The sequence below is a fragment of the Phoca vitulina genome, unplaced genomic scaffold (assembly GCF_004348235.1).
Source record: "Phoca vitulina isolate PV1807 unplaced genomic scaffold, GSC_HSeal_1.0 scaffold34, whole genome shotgun sequence".
Classification (NCBI taxonomy): Eukaryota; Metazoa; Chordata; class Mammalia; order Carnivora; family Phocidae; genus Phoca; species Phoca vitulina.
In genome coordinates this window covers 1,880,683-1,905,691 of record NW_022589737.1, presented here as the reverse complement: position 1 = coordinate 1,905,691, position 25,009 = coordinate 1,880,683, and the positions used below count along the sequence as shown (strand labels likewise).

Genomic DNA, 25,009 nt, shown 5'->3' with positions numbered 1-25,009 from the left:
GTAAATCCCACCTGGTGATAACGACTGTTGATACTCTGGTTTCTGTGGAGAAAGGCAGTTTTCAAGAGAAACTCTTGGAAGAAGTGCAAGCATGCTGGTTTCACGCTCTTCAATTCAGAAAACTGTATTTGTTAAAGTTTGCCCCTGCTTTTACACTAAATTTTCTGTTTTACACATAAGCCCCTCTTTTCATTTTTTTCTTTCAACTTTTCGTCCTTCATCTTAGTAAAATCAACTTTTAACAGTACTCAAATAGCTTATAGATTCATCAAAAGAGCAGCAGCAGATGTTTCTACAGTAGAATAAAGCAAGCAGCAGTACATTTCTAGTGCCTGAGGGCAGGGAGGAAATCAGGGTGCAGGAGACCCAGGAGGGAGTGAGCAGACGGCTAGACCCTCCCAGTCCTGGTGGACATGGCTTACTGGGATCTATAAAACTGCGGGGTGAAGCACTAAGTTCTCATTAAATGCAGGGGCTTGCCATTATTTGGATGTTGATATTCATTCTGGCAACAGATTCCATAAAGCTGCTCCAATACAGAGAGCAAAAACTGAAAAACTTTAAAGGATCCTCTTTGAAGCTATCATATCCATATAACAAGAATGGGTATTATGAAAAAGGATCAAAGAGAAAGAAAAGAGGGGAAGCGGTGGAAATCAGAGAAACAGAGGAAGAAAATGTCCCAGAACGGAAAGACATTACCTTCCAGAATGAAAGGGTCCACTGAGAACCCAGAACAATGGATGAGGAAAGACCCATACCATGGTATAAGACAGTCCGGAACACCAGGGATAGAATATTCTCAAAGCTTCCAGTAAGAGAGAAAAGAAAAAAAAAAAAAAAACCCAACAAAACAAGGTCTCATAAGAAAGGATTTGACTGCTACCTCTCTAGAGCAATTACAGATACCGGACAGTACAACCATGCCTTCAAAATTCTGAGGGAAAATTATTTCCAACCTAGAATTCTATAACATTTCCAAACTATCAGACGAGTTTGTGGACATTCAAATACTTCTTAGGATATAAAAAGGTAAGCCAAGAAATGGGACATGGGTGACAGCCCATGAGGAGAGGGAAGGGCAAGAGCAGTTCCCGAATGATACCTGGATAGTTCTCCATTGGAAACATCAAGTGACACATCTGAGCTCATAGAAAATGTTACCGATAAGAATGTGACAATTATGTTGGAGCATTTGGGAAAAAATTAACAGTATGGTACATATGTGAAAAAAACAGTCAAAGGTCAACCTAAACACAAGAGCAGAGCTGAGACAGATCATCTAGCTCAACAGGCCAAACACTGGGGGGAGAAAAAAAAAGCAAGAAATAACATATCAAATGATTTAGAAATATGAAGATAATGCCTGAGGAAAGAGCAAAATAACTGAGTGGCTTCCTCTAAAGAATGAGATTATGAGGTGGGAAGAACGAAGGGACTAGCTTTCCCCCCCATTCTTTTAGCACTGACTCTTTAAACCATACATGTGAATTACTTTAATAAAAAACAAAATAAAAAGGGAAAAAATAGCAACATTTAAAATTTGCCATTTTTCTCTCTATATTCTTTAGTAACTTTTCTTCTAGTTTATCCATAAACAAAAAAACTTTTAGCCCGAGGCCCTGCTGAGCAGCAAGGAGGGAGGGCAACAGATTTCTGAGTTTTTTTTTTTTTAAAGATTTTATTTATTTTTGACAGAGAGAGAGTGTGTACAAGCAGGGGAAGCAGCAAGCAGAGGGAGAGGGAGAGGGAGAATCAGGCTTCCCGCTGAGCAGGGAGCCCGATGCGGGGCTCGATTCCAGGACCCTGGGACCATGACCTGAGCCGAAGGCAGACGCTTAACGATCTGAGCCACCCAGGGGCCCCGATTTCTGAGCTTTTAATTCAACATTTTCCTGAATCAAAATTTCTAGAGGAGGGATCTGTAGATTTAAAAGTACGATGGCAGTTCTTACCATCAAGCAAATTGAGGAAATGCTACCTAGTACATGGGGATCAGTAAACTCAAGCGTGGATTTGGTTTTCTAACTCAGTTAACAGTGCAGCTCTCCTATTAACAGCTGCTAGTGGAGGTTATTTTCATTAACCCAAAAATATCATTAGAGTAAAACACTTACTGCATATTCCAATCATTAACAACTGAAACACACACAAACAACAATCTAATTTTTAACTTACTGTTGTTCAAATGCAGAAAATAGGTTTATTCAACTTAAGCAACTATCTGTTGCAAATACCTTCTTGAATTTCTCTAGAGATCCTGATATCCTCTGGCTTTTATCCAACCACATGGTTGAACAGTTTTCCATTGTTCATGTTCTAGAAACGTAGTTTTCCATGTTCACTCTTCCAATGTATATTCCTTTTCCCTTAAGATACTTTGCTCATCTTCATTTATTTTTTTAAAGATTTTATTTATTTGACAGAGAGAGACACAGCAAGAGAGGAAACACAAGCAGGGAGAGTGGGGGAGGGAGAAGCAGGCTTCCCGCTGAGCAGGGAGCCCGAGGCAGGGCTCGACCCCAGGACCATGACCTGAGCCGAGGGCAGACGCTTAACAGACGCTTAACGACTGAGCCACCCAGGAGCCCCGCTCATCTTCATTTATATAAACGCCACAAAATACATAGTTCTTCACAGTCTTGAAAATGCTCTAATGATCTTATTTTAACTTATAATCATGAAATGCTAATAACTTGAGTACCTTCTACATGCTAGGCATCCCATATATTGATTTGTTGCTCATGGCAACAATATTATTTGGTATTATTAATTCTGTGACACCTATGGAAAAACGGAGGCTAAGAATAAATGCTTGTAAATGACAAAGCCTGGTGCAAACCTCAGTGTTTTCAAAGCTCATGCTCTAAAAATACCACACTGCCTTACTTCTAGCAAGCACTGGAATTTCAGAAATCATCTAACTGTTCACCATACTTGCTTTTTGGGGTGAGAAAATTTAAGGTCCAAAACACTGAAGTGAATCACCTAAATGGCAGAATTAGACTAAATTCCGTATCTCTTGATTCTCACTCTATTTAAGATACATTTAACAACTCTATGAACCTGGTGCTATACCAGCACACCACATACTGGTAGGCGGGACATACCTAATATTTTTTGAGCCTTAACTACATGCTAAGCTCTACACGAGCACTTTAACCTGCATGAACTCAATCCTTACAGTAGTCCTAAGGCAGATACTATCCACATTTCACAGGACAAAGAATCTAAAGTGAGAGAGGTTAAGTAACTTGCACAAGGTTACACAGCTAGTGGGTTGCGGAGCCAGGATTCTGAAACCATCTTTCTGACTCCAAAGTGCAAGCTCTAAGCCAGGGCGCTCTGAGCATCCTTAAGGTACAGGCTGCACGTCCCTTCTGAACGCCACAGTTTTATTTTTCTAATTAAAAGAGCATGCATGATGTGTGGACTTTTCTCGAATCCCGATGCAAACAAATTAACTATTTAAAAAAAGAGAGACCAATCGGAAAATCTGTCCACTGACTGCTTGCTTAGTGATACTAAGGAAGGTGTGATAATGGTATTGTGGTTTTGTTAAAAACTAGTCCTTATCTTTTACAGACACATACTGAAGTGTTTACAGATGGTTCAACATCACCTGGGAGGTCAGGGTGGGGTGTAGAACAAGTGTGGCCCTGTGTTGGTTGGTTGTAGAAACTGGCTGATGGAAACATGGGGTTCATTATTTTCTCTACTTCTATAAATGTTTGAAATTTACAATTAAGAAAAAAATGCATGATAAAAAAACTAGAAAAAACATGATATTAACAGTATTTGGGAAACAGCTGTGAATGACTTTTTCCCCCACTCTACTTTACACATTTTCTGTATTACTTTTATAATGGAAAACATAAACTATTTAAAGAGATTCTCCATCTTCTCTAAGTAGGCAGAGCAAGACTGCTCATAATCTAAGGAGATCAAAACACTGTGACAAAAGCATTTCCCATCTCTTCACCAGTTAACTAGTTTTCACAAACTTTTAGAAAGGTCACTTTGTAAGGGTAAGTATGATCTTCAACTATAAACTAGCCAAGAGCATAAAGGCACATAAGAGAGAAATAAATTAGAGGCAGATTTAACAAATATAACTAACAATACAATTCCTCCCAATAGAGTTTGGTCAAAGACCTTGATTGTTTAATTCTGACTTTCCTAAATGGTCAAACAGGCCACAGCCTAGGGATCTCTTCGGTCTATGGTGTGGTCAGGTGGGGAATGGACTCAGCCTCAGCTCCCAGGCCAGCTGTCTTCTGTCGGCAGCCTCTAGTTTTCCTCCATGAAACAACAATTATTTCCACATGTACCATGACATGAAAAAGTATGGGAAGTACTGGTCTAGGCCAGACCTGTCTTGAGCATCACTCAAAAGCCAAATAAAAGTATAATGAGGGGCATTAGTATAATGGAATCTCTTTAAAATGCTGACATGGAAAAAAGAACACCCATATTATGGGTTATACCACAATGTTTTAGAAAACCACTGCTTTCTAATATTTTTTTCTCTATCTGCACTCCCTCTCATGCCCCACTTGGGAAATCTTAAGGTATATTCCAGCAGCATTCAATGAAGTGACCTCCAAATATAAATGTTAGCTCAGTGGCATAAGGTTAAATTCTGGAGACAAGGGCAGAATCCCGATTCTCTGTGCTTATGCTAAATGTATGCAAGATAAGTCTGAAATAAATTTCACTTGTTAAGAAAGTATGTAAGTGTCAATGGAAAATCTTCAAAGAATAGAAGGTTGGAGCTGTAAGGATCTTCTTTTAAAAGACAAAAAACTGAGCCCAAGTTACTTGCTCAGGTTCACAAGCAGCTAAGCTGGGACTAGTCCCCAGATTTCCCAGCTGCCAGTAACGTCACTTTCCAAGACACCTCCAAGGAGCTCCTGCTAATTGCTTCTTTGAATCTAAAACCAGAAATCATCCAAGTACTTCCTGCTCTTCAGGGAACTGAATTATTATTAATCTGCAACTTGCAAATCATTATTTGAGAAGCCAGAATCTAACTTCATGCCACTTACTAATCTTAAATTTGTGATATTTAAACACGAGGTCCTTTATTAGTCACTCTTTGTTTATATTTGTGAAATAAAAAGGTGATCTTGTTCTTGCACAGATCAGGAAATAGACTCAAAAACAAATTATCAAGTACTTCTTTATTTTTTATTTTTTTGGAAAGTTAGAAAACCTTCCTTTATTGGCTCTCAAACTGAGTGAAGCTCTGATATGTTGAGATGATCTCTGACATTTACAATGGACACCTGTATGTTCTTGCTATGTAAATAAAATTGCTGGTATGAAATGACATTAAAGTTTTGTCAATAAATGAATTCTTCCTAACCTTGCTCCCAGAGAAAGGTTTAGATAAACTATAGCTTTTTAACACATAAATCTAACTGGAACATAATACAGCTTATAAAGTTTTACAAATTTTTTCCTATTAAATTCTCACAATTCACAGAGATATTATTACATCTCCAGTTTCACACATAAAGACAGTGATTTGTTCCACGTAATCCAGGTAGTAAATGGCTAGAATTTCAACACTAAAGCCATGCTTTGCTGCCTGTAAGGTTTTCTAGAAGGAATCAGATTGTGAACCATTTTGTATTTGTGTTTCACTTGGTCCTCAAGGAATACGGTGATACTACCTTGATATTTCAGATGTGGTCAAGTACTTCTTTAGTTATGTGGGGGGAACACATTACGATATATCAAAATCTATGTAAATAAGTCATGTTTGTAGAACAAAGACACCACTAGACATCACTAATGGAATTTTCTTCCTTGTACTGAGAGAACAATACAGACAAGAGGAGTCCTCAAGCAAAAAGAGAACATGGCATTGGTGTTGAAGTGGAAAAATGAACTGCCTAAAATAAAATCAATTGAAAGAGGAAGAGGAAAGAGGCAATGTAGCATTAAAAAACAAAAGACAGACAACATATTTGCATAAATTCTTGTATATGCAGAGAGCAACTCTAAATAACCACATGCCATAAACATTAAAATATAACTTCTGTACCCATATTGGCTAAAGCTGTACTGTGATAACAAAGTCTTTGAATTTTTCAAATATTTCTCTCAGTTTAAAAGAAAAACCTGAAAGTTCTTTCTCTAGAAAAACCTGACTGGTGTTTTTATTCTTAGGCACTATAGTGTGTACCTTGGGGTACCTGAAACCCAAGAACACAAGCTGTCACCAGCATTGACATCTGAGTTGGTTCTTCATTTGTTTCCTGCCACAGAATGCCAATTCTGCAAGAACAGGTATCATTTCTTGAACGCCAGTAAGCACAGGTTAAGGGAGAAACACCACTTACACAAAACCGTAGAAGTCCTATACCTAAAACAAGTTTGCAATTAATGTAACGATATAAATTTAAATCCTGACATTCACATTTCAGAGTCCTCGGAAAAGGAGGCTTCATGTACCTAAGTGCAAGGAATAAAATCAGAACCTGGGTCTGGAGCGTATCAGTAAAAGATAGCAATTCTCAACTATTAGAGATCTACATCTTACCTGTGAATTTGCAGGAAAAAAAAAAAGAGAGAGAGAGAGAAGTTGTTTCCCAACCTCCCTCGGGATTCTTCGAATTTATATCCTGATCACCTGTCTTATTACAGATACATACACAAGCCTTCCTCCCCACTCTTTACAAATACATTTACTCCTACCTCCATTTTTCAGGTCAAAAACTGACAGAAAGAAGACAATTCAAATGTTCAGGCACATCTAATACACGTCTGTGATGCACTGCAGCCATCTAAGGAATGAATATTTCTGAGTTTACTCTGTGCCTGATGTGGGAATTACAAAGAAACCATGAGCAAGTCCTCAAGGGACTCAGACTTCAACATCAGCTGCCAATGATACATCCTGACCTGTACTCAAAATCAATTCAAACGCAAAGAACAGTACAGTGTCGGGGGAAAGACCACGGACGAAGCATAACCTCTTTACTGTTCCCCTAGACTGCAGCATCCCAGGGGATCTGCCTGCTATCAAAGCCCTCTTCTCTTCAATCTGTCCTGCATTCAACTGCCAAATTCATTTCTAGAATTCAAGGACTCTCTCTCCTGCTCAAGAAGCTTCAAACACTCCTCGTTACTTCTAACATCTAGCTCAAACTCTTCTTCGACTTATGAAGTCTTCTATAGGTTAGCTCCACTCACCTGTTCAACTTTACTTCGTGCCCAATATGGCTCCCTCTGCCAATCCCTTTCAGAGGGGTAAGTCGCAAACCTATTTCCACTACCACCTACTCGAACACCTCAAGGAGCCTTCATTCTCAGCAGTCTTAAAAAATCGTTTCCTCTAATGTCGGTACAGATCCATTAGTTTTCTGAACATCCCTTCGGAACTCGCCATTAGGTTTCTTAACAAATGGCAGGTATGTCCCAAGGTATTTTTCACATTATCACCCCAACCAGAGGTTCATCTTTCCAGCCACCCCTCGGTGAAATCAGAGGGAGTCCCTTGTAGTTTGGGCATGGGAGTTCCAACACTGCACCTTGGAAGAGAGGGAGAGGTTTGGGGCGGTTGCAAAGTAGGGAGGGGAAAAAATGAAGAAAGCATAAAAGGGAAGGAAGGTCCGTGCTCTGTACTGCATTTTCAGTCTTGTCTTTGGAAGGAGCAGGGAGAGCGTAGGGGGCGAGGAGACTCCAAAAAATGAATTCTTGAGGAAGAACAGAAGAAACTCAAGGTGTTCCCTAGGTAGGAATACCGGCTGGGGACCCTGGATAACGGAAGGGTTCCCCATTACCCCTGGGAGAGAAGGACAGGTTACAACCTGAAACAAAGAGGAGGTGAGGGGTGGAGAGCCTACAGAGATCCGGGCATCTCCGAAGGTCGAGCGGCAAGGAAATGAGAGGTGACACGACGCATCCCTCAGGGGAATGGCCGGACACCAGGGATGTGGTTGCCAAGAGGGACGAGGTAGGCGCCTAAGGCGGCTCTGGGCGAGCGTTTATGGGGCATCGCTTCCACGGGGCGCGGGGGCGGGGAAGTGTTTTTGAGTGGGGTCTTCTCCCACTGGGAGAAACGGTTCCCAGGGCAGTGCTCTCCGAAAACAGAAGCCCCGGAGACGCGAAAACGTTAAAGCGTTGAAGAACCGGCATTTCCTAGCCCCAGCCTGGCTTCCCAAACACTCACCGAGTCTCCTCCAAACGCCACCGCTCCAGCTGCAGCTACCGGCCGGCGCAGCCGCACTCAGCGCGCACCGCCCCACGTGACTCGGCCCAGAGCCCGCCCCCACTCCCCACGTGATCCTCAGGACCCGCCCATTCCCTCCTCCCTCTAGCCCCTCTTCCGCACGTGGTCTAAGCTCGCCCCTCCCTTTTTGACAAGATGGCGGCACCCAGCTGTAACGCGCCGGGCCTGTGGGTCCGGGGTTCCAAACAGCGTTTGGGGCGTCTCTTTAGAATCGTCTCAAAGCCATTTTGTTCGGTCGCTGCTGCGTCTGGGACCGTGAGTGCCCAGCGATTAGCGGAGAAGCTCCGAGCCCAGAAACAGGAACAAAAGACGAAGAAACAGCCGGTGAGTCCGAAAGGACCACAACTCCCAAGAGGCAGTGCGTTCACCGATTCCCCGGCTGGGCGTGAGGTGGGAGTGTCCTCTGACGGATGTTAAGTAAATGTGGAGGACCTGTGGAAGAATGGGGAAAAAGGGAAGGGAAGAGGTCAGGACGGTACCATATCTTCCTGCGGGCTGGGTCTTTGGCTCCTGCCGGCCTCGGCCCTGAGCACTGCGTGGAGACAGACATGCACTGCCTCTCTCAAATTATTCGGGGAAGGCGCGAGTTCAATGCAGAGATAGTCGTTCCCAACCCAAATTCTCACCCAGACTTACTGAAGGTCTTCACCAGTCATTTCCTGTTGCTGCTCTCCCCGTAGGTGCCCACAAGCCCTGTTCAGCGGAGAGTGCAAGAACTAGTGCGGTTCACACAGCAGCTGCAGCGAGTCCACCCCAACGTGCTTGCTAAGGCTCTGAGCCGAGGGATCGTGCACCAGGATAAGGATCTCGTGGTCATCAATAAACCTTACGGTCTCCCTGTGCATGGTAAGGACCATGTGGGAGAGGGAGGGGTGCTGCTTCTGTTTTCACTACAATTAGGGATAACTTTGACACATTACTTGTGGGGCTCCTTAAAGACTTGCATTCAAAATAATTTTTTATGGAGTACTATATAAGGCACTATAGTCGTGTATAAGGCACTACTGAGGACACAGATATAAAAGACAGTCTCTGCATTCCAAACATTTGGCGGTCAGCAGTGATTTATGGAATGCACTGTGTCCAGAGCTCCACGGGAATTTTTATAGAGAAATACTAAGGCTCTGTGCTCTCCGAAGAGAGCCTTATCTTCATATTATTTTACATCAAAACTGGGAAAGAAGAGGGGTGCCTGGGTGGCTTAGTGGGTTAAGCATCTGCCAGCCCTGTGTCAGGCTCCCTGCTCAGCAGGGAGTCTGCTTCTCCCTCTCCCTCTGCCCCTCCCCCCTGCCCCTGATCTCTCTCTCTCTCTCTCTCTCTCTCAAATAAATAAATAAAATCTTCAAAAAAAAAACCTGGGAAAGAAGAAATGACATATAAGAAAAAAATATATAGGACTTAATATATTAAGGTTCTGACCATTTCCCCTTCCAACAATGACACCACTATATTTTTGCCTTTATTCACAATTTTCCCACTTTCACTAATTTTCATAAATACTCTATTTTCAGCCTATAAATCTCTTGTGGATAATGTGTTCTGGTAGTTTATTACCTTCTATAAGTAATGGTATTTCCATATAATGGCTCTGAATTTGCTTCACGTGTCTTTTTTTAACCATGGTGATTTATTGCACGTTTTTGTTCACATGATCCAGAGTACAATTTCATCAGTTAAGTCCAGACCAAGGAAAATAATCCATCTTCATTGAACAAAGATCAGAAAATCTCAACCCACAAGCCCAATACTGCAGCATAAATCAGTCAGCCACCTCAAGCCTTGAGTGGAGACAGAATAACCTGAGAAAAATCAGATCTTATACTATGCATGGGCAAGGATCAAATAAGGACCACCTAAACATGCAGAAACTCCAATCACAGAAACCAATATGAAAACTGATTAAAAAAAAAAAAAAGTGGAGTTCCAGCCAAAGCAAAAATTAAACTGCCCTGTAGAGAGGCCTCCACTACTGAAAACGTACGCAGGATCCACATACACACACACAAACACATATCAACCTGGGGGTGCCTGGGTGGCTCAGTCGGTTAAGCATCTGTCTTTAGTTCAGGTCACAATCCCGGGGTTCTGGGATTGAGCCCCGTTGTCAGGCTCCCTGCTCAGTGGGGAGCCTGCTTCTCCCCCTGCCTCTGCCCCTCCCTCTGCTCATGCTCTCTCTCTCACTCAAATAAATAAAATCTTTCAACAAACAAACCCCACATATAAACCTGTATAGAAGATAACTTCCTTTAAAGAGTTCATAGAAATTATAAAACATAGAAGATATTCGTGTTACAAAATTCGGATGCCAAAAAATACATAAGAAATTATGTATTCGTGATATGCACTTAAAAAAGAATAAGAGAATGTGTGTGTGCGTGTGTGCGCACGCAGAGTGTACCTAACAAACCCCAGGACGCCCAGAACTTAACGGACACTGAAATGTTTCTGAATAAACGTTAAATGTAGCTGTCTAAGACAGCTCGAGTGAGACAGGAAAGATTGATAGAAAAAAATGCATTTGGGGAAGGGATTTACTGGGGGAAAAGGCATAGTTGAGCTAGAAGAATGCTTTTTGGGGAGGTACGGAGAAAAGCATAAAGACAAGGAATTAAGTCAGACATTGCCAAGTGTTCTGTGTATTTTCTTTTTCTCTCTTGATCTTTTTCTTCCCATTCCCCATGAAACAATTATTATCTAGATATTTACATTTTATAGATGAGAAAACTGCAAGTTGGAAAGATTAAATCATCTGTTCCGGGCCAATGGCTAGTTAGGCTTAGAATAGAACCGAGGAGCATCTCACCTAAAGCCCATCTTCTTAGCTCTTCTGTAATGCCTCAGGAGAGCCTCACAGTCTTGTATTTATCACTCGAGTTTACTTGGCAAATTCTCAAGCCTTTGTTTATATAGTGAAATACCAGACCTCCTCACTTTGATTGCTGATTTTATTGTGAGTATTCAGGTAGATTAATAAGTATATATATGTCTGAGGAGAAAGCCACGTGCTCTAGGACAGTGCTTCTTAAACTTTAATAGGCATGTGAGTCCCTTGGGCATCTTGTTAAAATGCAGATTCTGGGGGCACCAGGGTGGCCCAGATGGTTAAGCGTCTGCCTTCGGCTCAGGTCATGATCCCAGGGTCCTGGGATCGAGCCCCACATCAGGCTCCTGGCTCAGCAGGGAGCCTGCTTCTCCCTCTCCCTCTGCCTCTCCGTCTCCTCATGCTCTCTCTCTCTCTCTCTCTCTCTCTCTGTATCTCTGTGTCTCAAATGAATAAATAAAATCTTAAAAAAAAAAAATGCAGATTCTGATTTAATAATCTGGGTTGGGAGCCTGAGATTCCTTTCCAGCAAGCTCCCTGAGCATACTAGTGTTGCCAGTTTCTGGACCACATTTCAGTAACAAAGCTCTTGAAAACATTGACTTTCTTCCCACGTAGAGTTCTTTGGTGGGATCTTTTACTGGCCACTAAAACCTCTGGCTCTTCCCTTTTTAGGTGGCCCTGGGGTCCAGCTCTGCATCACTGATGTATTGCCTATCCTGGCAAAGATGCTTCATGGCCACAAGGCAGAGCCCTTGCATCTGTGCCACCGGCTGGACAAGGAAACTACAGGGGTAATGGTGTTGGCCTGGGAGAAGGAAGTGGCACATCAAGTCCAAGAGCTGTTTAGAACCCGTCAGGTGGCAAAGAAGTACTGGTATGGAGCCCATCGCTAGTGGTAGAATTGGTATAAATGAAGGCATCCTTTTATCTCTTCGTGCATTTGTACGGAAGGACCTCCTGTTAGGAGAGGGCACTGTGCTAGGACGTGTGGGCATGTGAAAAGTACAGGAAACAGATTTAAGTGCTTAGAATATTGGAGTCTGATAGAATAGTGGCTCCTAATTGTGGTTGTACATAAAAATTATTGAAAACTAATTATACAAGTAGTACGTGATTGCATTCCTGTGGTAAAATAGTCAAACAACAAAGATAAAGCAAAAAACTTGGAGAATCTACCCACTCTGTCATTCTAGTCCCTTCCCTTGGGGTAGTTTGGTTTTTATTCCTCTGGTCCTTACTCAATGTATTTACGAATATGTCTGATACATACTGGGTGTGTGTGCATTACATTGTACCATGTACACTGTACTTTATTTAAAAAGATTTTATTTGACAGAGAGAGAGCACAAGCAGGGGGAGCAGCAGGCAGAGGGAGAGGGAGAAGCAAGCTCCCTGCTGATCAGAGAGCCCAATGTGGGGCTCCATCCCAGAACCCCCGGATCATGACCTGAACTGAAGGCAGATGCTTAACCGACTGAGCCACCCAGGTGCCCCAACACTGTACTTTCTTTTACCACTTAACTGTGTCTTGGAGATCTTTCCATGTTAGTGCATATAGGTTTACCTCCATTTTTTTAATAGAAGAAAGATACACGAACAAAACTGAAACCTACTCCTGTCCCCCATCTACTCAATTTTCTTCCCCAGAGGCAATCACTATTCTACTGTCTTGTGTAAACTTCCAGGGTCATACAAGGCATGTATAAGTGAATTATTGTATGGCAATGTATTTTGCAGTGCTTTGCATCCTGCTTTTTTTCACTTGGACAATATATCTTGGAGAGCATTTTGCATGTACATTTAGGAGCTTTATAGTATTCTGTTGTATGGTATATCATAACTTCCTGGGGGTGCCTGGGTGGCTCAGTCGGTTAAGCATCTGTCTTTAGTTCAGGTCACAATCCCGGGGTTCTGGGATCGAGCCCAGTTGTCAGGCTCCCTGCTCAGTGGGGAGCCTGCTTCTCCCCCTGCCTCTGCCCCTCCCTCTGCTCATGCTCTCTCTCTCACTCAAATAAATAAAATCAACAAACAAACCCCACATATAAACCTCTATAGAAGATAATTTCCTTTAAAGAGTTCATAGAAATTATAAAACGTAGAAGATATTCGTGTTACAAAATTCGGATGCCAAAAAATACATAAGAAATTATGTATTCGTGATATGCACTTAAAAAAGAATAAAAGAAAATGTGTGTGTGCGTGTGTGCGCACGCATAGAGTATACTTAACAAACCCCAGGACGCCCAGAACTTAACGGACACTGAAATGTTTCTGAATAAATGTTAATTGTAGTTGTCTAAGACAATTAAATATTGGGATATTTAGTTAACTTTCCATTTTTCAGAGTCTATTGCAAAGAATAGGTGATTATATCTTTAAGACAGATTCCTAAAAACGGAATTGCTAAGTTGAAGGGTACACACGTTTAATATTTGTTTTTTGTTGGGTGGTGATGGTGGGTTTTTGTTTTGTTTTGTTTTGTTTTTTAAGATTTATTTATTTGACAGAAAGAGTGAGTGCGAGCATGAGCCAGGGAAGGGGCAGTGGGAGATGGAAAGGGGGAGAGAATCTCCAGCAGACTCCCAGCTGAGTGTGGAGCCTGACGTGGGGCTCCATCCCAGGACCCCGAGATCATGACCTGAGCTGAAATCGAGAGTCAGACACGTAACCGACTGAGCCACCCGGGCTCCCCTCACACATTTAATATTTGAATAGTTAACTACTATTAGGTAGGCCAGGTTTTCTCCCACTAGAGTAGTGAGGACCCGCCTCCCCTTACAGCTGACCAACGCATTTTTTGGGTTTGCCACTATGATGACAAAAAAAAATACAAGAACCACTGTAATAAGAGATTACAGGTAATGGAAGAAGTTTAGCGTAGTAGCTAAGAGCTCAACAAGATCCGTGTTCACCTGTCAGCTGTGCTGTTTACCAGTGCGGGTCCTTAGGCACGTCATTAAACTTCTCTAAGCTTTGTCTTCATAGGAAGAATGAGAATAATGGAGTTGAGAGAGTTAAATGAGACAATGCATATGAATTGTTTAACACGGTACCTAGCTCATAGTAAGAGCTGAAAGACTAAAATTGAGACTATTATTATGTATCCTAGTAATCCAAATATAAGTCTATCAAAAAGTGTTGGGGTGCCTGGGCGGCTCAGTCAGTTGAGCAGCTGACTCTTGATTTTGCCTCAGGTCATGATCTCATGGTTATGAGATCAAGCCCCACGTTGAGCTCCAGGATTCTTTCTCTCTCTCACTCTGCCCCTCCTCCCGCTTGCTCATGTGCACGTTCTCTCTCTCTCTCATGCTCTCTCTCTAGACGAAATCTTTTTTTTAAAAAAGATTTAAAAACACTTTTTTTTTTTTTATTAAAGATCTTATTTATTTACTTGAGAGAGAGCACAGAGGGAGAGGGAGAAGCAGACTCCCTGCTGAGCAAGGAGCCTGATGCAGGGGGACTCGGTCCCAGGACGCCAGGATCATGACTGGAGCTGAAGGCAGACGCTTAACCGACTGAGCCACCCAGGCGCCCCTAGAATAAATCTTTTTTAAAAAAGTGTTATATTATTTGTGAAAATTGTTTATGAAAGTTTAGACTCGGTAACCATTCTCAGTATCAGGCTTCATGGAGGAACTGAAATCCGTTAATTGTGTGTTGATGAATGAATGGGATTTGATAGACAAGATGGAGAACTGTGTTATAGATTGTGGGAATGGCATTCACAAAGGAATAAAGCACACAGTCTAGTTTGGAGGGGGGAATGGTGACAGATAATGCTGGAAAGGTAGACTGGAACCTAGTTAATGATGGCCTTAAATACCAGGTGTAGGAAGTAGAAGTTCGAAGTAGAACATAGGAGGCAGCTGATTAGCATTTGCTGACTTCCTGTGATAGCGACTTGTTATAGTTCTTTGTTTGAATCTTCTTACTACACTTTGAATTCCTTGAGAGTGGGGATTTTTGTCTTGTTCATCTGTTCATCTGTACAGAACTAGTACCTACCTAAATCAATGCCTGTTTCTATTCATGGAGCCTGCAGTGAGTGAACATTTTTGAGCAGTAGTGTTATGTCATTAGGAAGAGTGAGCTAGCAGTTAAAACTCAATTTAAGTATGAGAAAATATATCAGATAGCAGCCCAAACGGCTGCCAACCTGAAGTGAGGTGTCCAGGCTGTGAATTGTTATATGAATGGGCTTTTGACCCCTTGGTCAGCGATTCTATGATAGGCCACCCAGGAGGACTCCTTTGTGATTGACCTGGAAGAGGCATAAGCGTAAGGACAGATTAAAGGGTCTTCTACCTGCCTCAGACATGATGAAAGGACACCTCCAACAAAAGTGATCTGGAATGTTTATTGAGTTGTGGTGGTGGTTTCTGTGACTTTGAGCACAGTTCCCCCCTATTTGTCTACCTGGCAAATCAGGCAGGTGCGGTCCTGTGAATTTTTCATTCCGTTCATTCATTTACTTGTTCATTCATTTCATATACAATCAGGATTTAACCATCTTTTAAAAAACAGGATACAGGGGCGCCTGGGTGGCTCAGTCAGTTAAGCATCTGCCTTTGGCTGAGGTCATGATCCCAAGGTCCTGGAATCGAGTCCCGCATTGGCCTCTCTGCTCAGCGGGGAGCCTGCTTCTCCCTCTACCCTCTGCCTGCCTCTCCCCCTGCTTGTGCTCTCTCTCTCTCTCTGTCAAATGGATAAATAAAATCTTTAAAAATAAATAAAAAACAGGATACAAAGCTGTATTACCCTAATTTCATTTTATTTTATTTATTTATTTTTTTAAGATTTTATTTATTTGACAGAGAGAGAGACAGCGAGAGCAGGAACACAAGCAGGGGGAGTGGGAGAGGGAGAAGCAGGCCTCCCGGCGAGCAGGGAGCCCAATGTGGGGCTTGATCCCAGGACCCTGGGATCATGACCTGAGCCGAAGGAAGACGCTTAATGACTGAGCCACCCAGGCGCCCCCCTAATTTCATTTTAAACTATACATATTCATTTTTGCGGCGCCTGGGTGGCACAGTTGAATAAACGTCCTACTCTTGGTTTCAGCTCAGGTCGTGATCTCAGGGTTGTGAGATTGAGACCCACACTCAGCGCAGAGTCAGTTTGGGTTTCTCTTTCCCTCTCCCTCTGCCCCTCCACCCGCCCTCACTCTCTCTCTTTCTCTCTCTCTCTCTCAAATAAATAAATCTTTTTTTAAAAAACTAAAAAAAAATAAACTATACATATTCATTTTTAAAGGCTGGAAGGAAAGACCATGTTATAAATACAATTTTTTTGTTTTTCTGTGTTCTCCCAAATACTCTGTAATTAGTATACATTAGTAGTAAAAAAGATACTAGTATCGAGCTCTCAGGCTAAATGCTGTGACAAGAGATCACTTGGGATGCTCCAGTCTTTAGAACTGACCACAGTAGTGCAGAAGGTCCAGTGTTACAGCCTCTAAGCAGCCAAACCCGAGGAGCTCCCCCCTCACCTCATGGCTTAAGCCAGGGTCTGTGTGTCATGCCCAGGGCCATCACTGTGTGCGTCCCGGTGCCCCCAGCAGGAGTCGTGGATATCCCTATCATCGAGAAGGAGGTGCAGGGTCAGCAGCAGCACTACAAGGTGGGTGAGCTGTCATCCCCAGGGGGTTGGGTTTTCTGCTCTTCCTTTGTGACCATATCTTGATTTCTTTGGCGTCAGATGGCGCTGTCCCCAGGCTACCGCATGGAGGATGGGAAGATAGTGAGAGCACGGAGCAACCGGAACGCACATATGGCTGTGACTCAGTACCGGGTGCTCAGCAGCACTCTGTCCTCCGCCCTCGTGGAGCTCCAGCCAATTACCGGTGAGAGGCCACCTTTCTGCAGTGGGATGGCAAAAGCCCAGGGCCACTGAGCTTCGTCCAGGGCCTTGTGCTGGGTCCTGCCCTTCTTCTGAGCAGCTGGTTTGGTGAGAGGGCTGGGATTGTAGCTGATGTGTTTGAGAGTGTGCTTCTGGTGCTAACCTGAGGCTGGGAGCTCTCAACGGGGATGACTAAAAATAGTAGGTAGTAGAAAGATATAAATAGTTTGCGTACATTTATTTAAAAATTTGCAAAGCGGTTCCTCAAAAAAATTAAGCATAGAATTACCATATAATCTAGCAGTTCTCATGGGTATTACCCACAAAATTGAAAGCAGGGGTTTGAAAAGATATGTGTACACCAGTGCTCATAGCAGCATTATTCGCAGTAGCCAAAAGGTGAAGCCAACCCAGATGTCCATCGCCAGATGAATGGATAAACAAAATGTGTATGGGTGCCTGGGTGGCTCAGTCGTTAAGCGTCTGCCTTCGGCTCAGGTCATGATCCCAGGGTCCTGGGATCGAGTCCCACATCGGGCTCCCTGCTCTGCGGGAGGCCTGCTTCTCTCTCTCCCACTCCCCCTGCTTGTGTTCCTGCTCTCGCTATGTCTCTCTCTGTCAAATAAATAAATAAAATCTTTAAAAAAAAAAAAAAAAAAATGTGTAGACATACGATGGAATGTGTCTTGAAAAGGAAGGAGATTCTGACATGTGCTACAGTGTGGGTGGACTTTATGCTAAATGAAAGAAACCAACGCAGGAAGAATGTTGCATGATTCCATTTATGAGACACCTAAGAGTACTCAAATTCAGAGACCAAGTAGAATAGTGGTTACCAGGGGCTGGAGGAAGCGGGAAGGAATGTTTAATTGGGTCAGAGTTTCAGGATGGGAGGATGAAAAAGTTCTGGAGGTGGGCAGCGGTGATGGTTGTACAACCATGTGAAGGTATGTAACGCCACACAACTGCACACTTAAAAATGGCTAAGATGAGGGGCGCCTGGGTGGCTCAATCCGTTAAGCGTCTGCCTTCGGCTTGGGTCATGATCCCGGGGTCCTGGGATCGAGCCCCGTGTCAGGCTGCCTGCTTAGTGAGGAGTCTGCTTCTCCCTCTCCCTCTGCCCTCCCCCTTGCTCATGCTTTCTCTCTTGTTCTCGCTCTATTTCAAAATAAATAAATAAAATCTTAAAAAAAAATGCTTAAGATGATAAATTTTATGTTATGAATATTTTGCTACAGTGAAAAAATGTGCAAAGCACTACTATTTAGCATTATATAACGTTATCTAAAAAAACAAGGGGCACCTGGGTGGCTCTGTCAGTTAAGCATCGGACTCTTGATTTTGACTCAGGTCATGAGCTCAGGGTCATGAGATTGAGATTCTCTCTTTCCCTCTCCCTCTGCCCCCACCCCCTTCTCTCGCACAGGTTCTCTCTCTCTCTCTCTCAAAAACAAAACAAAAGCAAAGCAGGGAGAGATACCAAGTTGATGATAATGGTTATCTGTGGTGGAAAAGGAACCGAGGGGGAGGGGAGCTTAGAGGCTTAATAGCATGTATAATGTTTCTTTCCTAGTAGCTTACAGTTTGCTCTGTTACTCTTTAAACTTTATTATAGGTGGGGCTTTGCCATTCTTACTGTGCTTCAATTTAATATGGTTAGAAGCAGATGTAACCCACACTATGGTTTCTGTAGCTACTCAAGTTTTTTGTCTGTCTCTCTCTTTTTTTTTTTTTTTGGTAAAGGAATAAAACATCAGCTTCGAGTTCATCTGTCTTTTGGACTGGACTGCCCAATCCTTGGTGACCACAAGTACTCCAGCTGGACTCAGCTGGCCCCCCAGGTGATAACTGGTGTGACCCAATGTGCAACAGCTAAGTGGGGCGGAGCTTATGCTTTCCCCTTGTTAAAGTCCGAAGTGAGTCACCACAAGGATGTGTTGTCTTCAGATACGGTACTGTTAGTTACATGTACTAGTTACCTAGCTTAGAGAGAAACAGCTCTTGTTCTCACGGAGCTGCAGGGTCTGTTAGCAAAACCCTTCTGCTTCATTCGTTCATCTCAGATTTTGTTAGGAGGCTGTGGGCAGGCGGGGGGAGACTTTCTGAAGGCTTCAAGCAGCCTTTCCTACTATGGCTGAAGATCCCTGGTGGACACTTTTTTATCTCTTGATGTTACAGCCCATTCTCTAGGCAGGCCAGAGAACTGGCTGATAAGAGCTTCCCAGGTGTGGTGGTCTTCCTCTCACCTGGGTTCCGAACCCTTCCTGGGAATGTCCCTGAAGCAGGCTGTCCACCGCTGTGCCTTCCAGGGGAGTCAGTGGTGGTTCCTTTAAGTGGAAGACTTCTGACCCAGCGTACTGCTCAAGGATGAGCTCCTGGCCTAGCTCTCAAGAAGCTGTCTTGTCTTTGTACAGAAGCTGTCTCTTGGTACCCTGAAGAAGCTGGGGCTGCACCAGGCGAAGGCCCGCCACGTCCCCCTTCACCTGCACGCCCGCCAGCTGATCCTGCCGGCCCTGGGGTCCAGGAAGGAGGAACTCGACTTGGTCTGCAAGCCTCCTCGCTACTTCGTGTGCTCTCTGAGACGCCTGGACTTAGAGATGCCAAGTCAGGATCAAAATGGGGACGACAAAGCCGGACCTGTGAGAGCACAGTGAAGACCGCTGGGCCGATTGGCCCCTGAATCCGTCACTTTGTTTAATGGACTCTGCTAACTTCTCCGACAGACTCCAGAAGAGCCGGTGTGAGAAGTGGAAGAAACCCAGCTGCTTCCGGGCTTTTACTGGACACTAAATTCTATTTACTGAGACTTTGGCCACATTCTGGAAAAGCCTGTGGGACGTCTCCCTGCTTCCGAGTCTCCTTGCCCGGGGGGAAGAGAGCCCAGGGCTAGGCAGACTGGGTCCATATTTGGAAAAGGAGAAACTCCAGCAAAGAATCTGTGCTCAGAAACTGTTTACATCCAACAATAAAGCCGTTGATCTATCAGGAAGGTTCCTGTGCTTGGAAAGAGCACATGATGGTGATCTGACTGCTAGAGAAATTCAGAAGCAGTTAGCCATTGTCCTCATGGATGTTCAGAATCTATTAGCAGAACCTCTCTGCTCCACTTGTTTTGTTTGGGGTTTTATAGACCCCAGCCCGAGAACGCAGGATTCTCTCCAGCTGCAGCAGTTACTGGAGCCCGCAAAGGGGTGTTGGATAAGGGAGAAAAGCAGATGTAATGGCAGGCTGGCTGTGAGGCCCTGGTGGGGAGCACACACACACTGTCGAGAGGGCAGTTGTTAGCTGCAGCTGGGTATTGCTCTGTGGGAACAGGGTTTCTCATTTTTTTTCAGAGAATCAAGAAACCCAGATACAGTTGATCCTTGAACAGCTTGAGGGGATTGGGGACACTGACCCCCATGCACAGTCAAAAATCCACATATAACTTTTGACTCTCCCAAAATTACCTACTAATAGCCTCCTGTCGACCGGAAGCATTACCAATGACATGAACAGTTGATTAACATGTATTTTGTATGTTCTGTGTATTCGCTGTATTCTTACTCAGCTAGAGAAAAGAAAATGTTATTAAGAAAATCATAAGGAAGAGAGAATACATTTACGGTTCTGTGCTCTGTTTATCAAAGAAAATCCATGTATAAGTGACCTGTGCAGTTCAAACCCGTTGTTGGTGGATCAGCTGTATTTATGTGAAAGCGCCAAGTGTATTGCTCACTAAATGTGTAAAACACAGCTATCCCCAAACCCAGGTGGTCACCAAATCTGCCGTTTCCCTCTAGAACCCCTCCTGAAGACGTGGTTTCCGCTGTACCCCTACCACCCCTTTCTGAGCACCAGCTTCGCTCCCCACCCTTCAACTAGGATAGGATAGTTCCCACCAGAAACCAAACACAGAGGGGAGTGTTGAGACCATCCCCCGGTCCCTAAGATCAGAGCAGGGCAGGGTGGTTCTAACTAGGACAGGGACACTGCAAAACACACCTTTATGTTTTCTCAATCTGCTGCCCTTGGCTCTCTGGGCTTCCGGGTTGCTGTTATCCAGAGGGCCCGGTAGGATATACAAAGACACAGCCTTATATCGGGGCTTGCAAAGCATGCCATGTCGGGATGCAGACCCCTCTTCCCCAGTGGGGTGGAAAGTGCTGTTTGGTGCAATGTTAAATTCCAACACTGATGACCCAGGGTCAGGCCAGACTTCACAAGTTAAGGGCACAGTGTTCCACAAGACTCCTCTGCAGACACGAGCTGCAAGCTCAGGGGTTCCCAGACAACCCCCCACCCTTCTGACCAGTCTAGGGGAGGAATGTTTTCCTCAACCTGTAACTGGGGTTCAAGGGGTACAAGAGCATCTGGCTCCAAGGGGCCCAAACAGACCAGGTTCAGCCCAAAGGCAGAGAGAGGAGCGGTGGGGAAACAAGAAACGAATTCATTTCAGTGAGGCCAGCCCCGGGAAGACAGCGGGCTCACGTCACAAAGACTGTCTCTGAAGTGCCGAAAATATTTCAGGTTCATATCAGGAAAATGTGGGACAAAGGTCGGTGGGTACGTGCAGCTGGGCAGTGAAGGTCAGGTCGATCATTGTCTTGGGGGCAGTCACGTGGGGTCTTGCTGGTGTCAGGACAGTTATTACTGCTTGACGGGGTAGTCTTGGTTCCCATCACCCATGATGGGATGCTTTTCCCCGCAGGGTCGTTTGTCTGAGTTTAAGAGATAAGCTGGAAAGAATCAAGAAGTACAGACAGGTCAACATGGGCGTAGCTGAAGTCCTCTTTCAAACCCTCTTAGGCCCCTGGCTGGGTCTAAAAATTAAACTGATAGAATAACAGGAGATAAACATAGAAATTTATGTGATACAAGTTTTATGTGGCATGGGGGGGTCTTCAGAAGACCCCCCAAAACAAACTTGTGTATTTTTTTTTTTTTAAGTAGTCTCCATGCCCAGCATGGAGTCCAGTGCGGGGCTTGAACTCATGACCTTGAGATCAAGACCTGAGCTGAGATCAAGAGTCAGATACTTAACCCACTGAGCCACCCAGGTTCCCCAGACTTGTGTATTTTTATGCTGGGTGTGATGAGGAGTGGACAGTCATGGAATATGGTAGGTTAAGGAGTGTGAGGTAATTGTACACTGAGGAAAACTTAGCAAAGCCTGTTTGTTAGGATTCTTCTTGGCATCTTGCTGTCTTTGCACAAGGGGAATCTCTTTTCCTTGAGTATAGAGGGCACCTCTCAAGGGAGGGTGTGATTCGTTTCAGGGAGAAAGGATGAGGGGCAAAGAGGTCCAAGTGACCTTCCTGTTTCTGCCACTTTCTCAGACTTTTTTAACTTAAAATATTCAGCATGCCAAGGCACCATATTTTGGAGTAGCATTTCCTGAACCCCATTGCTGAGTAGCTACAAATTCAGGGGTTCCCGCTCTCCCCTCAGGCTCAGTAATTTGCTGGAATGACTCCCAGAACTCAGGAAAGTGCTGTACTTACCGTTTTATTAATAGCAATAAAAGGAGAGAAATCAGGACCAGGCAAAAGAAAGAAAGGGCGAGGTCTGGGAAGGTCCCAAACTTAAAGCTGCCATGTCCCCTCCCTGAGGAGTCAGAACACAGCACACTCTTCGCACTTGGATGTGTATTACCAACCAGGAAGGTCACTCAAGCTTCCGTGTTGCCTTTTTATTGGGATTCATCCCTTCAGCATGATTGATTAGCTCACTGGCCAGATAATTGAACTCAATCTAGTTCCTCTCTCCATCTCAAAACCCCAACCTCCAAGGTTGGCAAGGCCAGCCCCATCCTGAAACTACCTCGAGGCCATGGTGTCCCTTATTCCTACCAACCACGGGGACCCATCAGGAGTAACAAAGCCACTCCTATCACTTGGGAAACTGGATTTATTAGAGACTTCCTCCTGGAGACCAGGGACAAGGGCCCAGCAAATTCCTTGCAACATTCAGTTTCCTCTCTCCACCCCCAGCTCCCTTCAGATCCCTTCACCTTTTTGTCCCCTAGTGAGTGACAGCCTTGGTGGCTCTCTATCCAGATGCCCCTGTCCCCTGGGGCCTTAGGGTCCTTAAGGCAAGCGACCTTGAGATATTTCTGTTCACTTCCTCCCTCGCATCCTACTCCTATCTGCTACAGTCCACAGCGGTGAGGATGGGTTGTCATCAGGGGTGATCATCACACAGTAGGGGGAAGCTCCTCTTTCGTGGGCTTTTTTGCTTGCTGTGTAAATGCAGCCAGTGACCTGTCCCCAGACAGCCTACACACACAGGTAACCCATGCCTTCTAGCCCCCATTGGTCTGTCGATACACACAAATGCCCCACCCTAGATGTGTCGACCGTCAGAAGCCCCATGCTGTTTATGTCACCTCATAAGTACCACCCCCCCCCCCGACTAATTCCCATTCTCACACCTGGGGGGCTCTTTGCCTGTTCCCAGTTTACTCCCTGGGACTCCTCAATGGCTGTGTGCAGAATGCTTTGTGGGGAGATAAACATACGAGTAAGGAGACTCGTGAGGGACCCATGTAATAGTCCAGATGAGCGGGCACAGGTTTGGAGATGAGTGGACTAGACAGATTTAAAATGCAGCTCAGAAGTCCAATGGGTAGAACTGATTGAATATGGCGTAGAGGTTGAATCAAAGATGACTCCCAGGAAGTCTGTTCGAACAACGGGTTAGATGAGGTGAGTTGGCAATAAATAGGGAAGGAACAGGTTTCGGGGTAGCCCTCCCAGTCCCAAGTAAGTGCTGTTATACTTTCATGCATACACAGAGGGAGGAACAGAGGATGGATGGTCATTACCTGGGTGTTCCTGAAGCACGGTGAGTGTGTGTCTGTCTTCATCGTTGAGCACTGACCACAGAGCATCTTCATCATTTCCTCTAATTATATCTGTCTCCTCCCAGGCTGTGATCTTCTTGTGGACAGACACCAAGGCTTTCAAATTTGTGTCTCTGACCCCCAAGCACTATACTTGTAAACCCTCCAAAAGTGACTACCAACCAGAGGCCGCCGTAGCACTGGGTGGGGGTCATTCTCAGGCTGTGGAGCCAGGCGGGCTTTGGGTTCACATTCTGACTCATGTTTATTTGCTATGACAGTGGGTAATTTATTTAACTTATCTGAGCCTCAGTTCACTCACCTGCAAAATGGGTTTAATAAGAATACCTATATTATTTTAAGGATTAAATGAATTTGTATTAAATTCCCAGAATAGTCCCTGACGTATTGTAAGAGCCCAATTCATGTAATATACTAGGTTGAAGCAGATTAAGTTTGCCATTCGAAAAACATCTTTTTTGAGATAAAGTTCATATTATAATATCATCCATTTGAAGTGTATAATTCAATGGTTTTATATTCACAGAATCGGACAACCATCTAACCTAATTTTAGAATATTTTCACGCTTACAAAAAGAAATCTTATGCACATTTAGCAGTTGCTCCTCATTCCCACTCATACCCAGCCATGTCAACCACTAGTCTATTTTCTGTCTCTATAAATTAGCCTATTTCGGATACTTCCTATAAATAAAATCATGTGATATAGGATCTTTTGTGCCTGGCTTCTTCCACCCAACGTAATGTTCTCAGGGCTCATCCATGTCATAACATATATCAGTACTTCATTTCTTTTTAAATACTCCATGGTATAAATATGCCAATTTTTGTCTATCCATTTATCAGTTAATGATTTTTTCACTTTTTGGCTATTATGAAACATTCATGTACATTTTCATTTTTCTTGGGTACATACCTAGCAGGTATGTGCATACCTAGTGGAGTTGTTGGATCATAGGTAACTCTGCTTAATACTTGTGGAACTGCCAAGGCTGTATTACAAAGAGGTTGCACCCAGCAACAATGTGTGAGGGTTCCAGCATCTCACCAACACTTGTTATTACTTGGCTTTCTGATTATAACCATCCTCGTGGATGTGAAGTGAGTTCTTGTGGTTTGTTTTTTTTTTTTTAATTGAAATAGAGGGGCGCCTGGGTGGCTCAGTTGGTTAAGCGTCTACCTTCGGCTCAGGTCATGATCTCAGGGTCCTGGGATCGAGCCCCATATCAGGATCCCTGCTCAGCGGGGAGCCTGCTTCTC

General features: G+C 44.1%; 2 protein-coding genes across 3 annotated transcripts in view; one reads left to right on the top strand and one right to left on the bottom strand.

Annotated features, from left to right (window-relative positions):
• FAM118B (family with sequence similarity 118 member B) overlaps positions 1-8,263 on the bottom strand; it is a 46,476-nt gene extending 38,213 nt beyond the window's left edge. The window contains exon 1 of the mRNA XM_032426253.1: positions 8,183-8,263. The gene's annotated coding sequence lies outside the window, so the exon portion shown is untranslated. The remainder of the gene's footprint in view (positions 1-8,182) is intronic.
• Positions 8,264-8,369: 106 nt separating this feature from the next.
• On the top strand, positions 8,370-21,728 carry RPUSD4 (RNA pseudouridine synthase D4). Of its 2 annotated transcripts, none has more exons than XM_032426425.1 (7): positions 8,370-8,566; positions 8,923-9,088; positions 11,739-11,940; positions 16,592-16,685; positions 16,764-16,908; positions 18,648-18,745; positions 19,319-21,728. In XM_032426425.1, exons 1-7 carry the CDS (start codon positions 8,378-8,380, stop codon positions 19,556-19,558), a joined length of 1,134 nt encoding a protein of 377 aa, XP_032282316.1. In that variant the 5' UTR covers positions 8,370-8,377; the 3' UTR covers positions 19,559-21,728. The 2 variants fall into 2 exon arrangements, with proteins under 2 accessions (XP_032282316.1, XP_032282317.1); XM_032426426.1 differs by lacking the exon at positions 8,370-8,566 and adding an exon at positions 8,617-8,708.
• Positions 21,729-25,009: the final 3,281 nt, after the last annotated feature.

Coding starts and splice junctions, on each gene's coding strand:
- RPUSD4 (XM_032426425.1), top strand. CDS start 8,378: ATGGCGGCACCCAGCTGTAACGCGCCGGGCCTGTGGGTCCGGGGTTCC. Junction 8,567..8,922: donor AAAAGACGAAGAAACAGCCG/GTGAGTCCGAAA, acceptor CTCTCCCCGTAG/GTGCCCACAAGCCCTGTTCA. Junction 16,909..18,647: donor GGAGCTCCAGCCAATTACCG/GTGAGAGGCCAC, acceptor TTTTTGGTAAAG/GAATAAAACATCAGCTTCGA.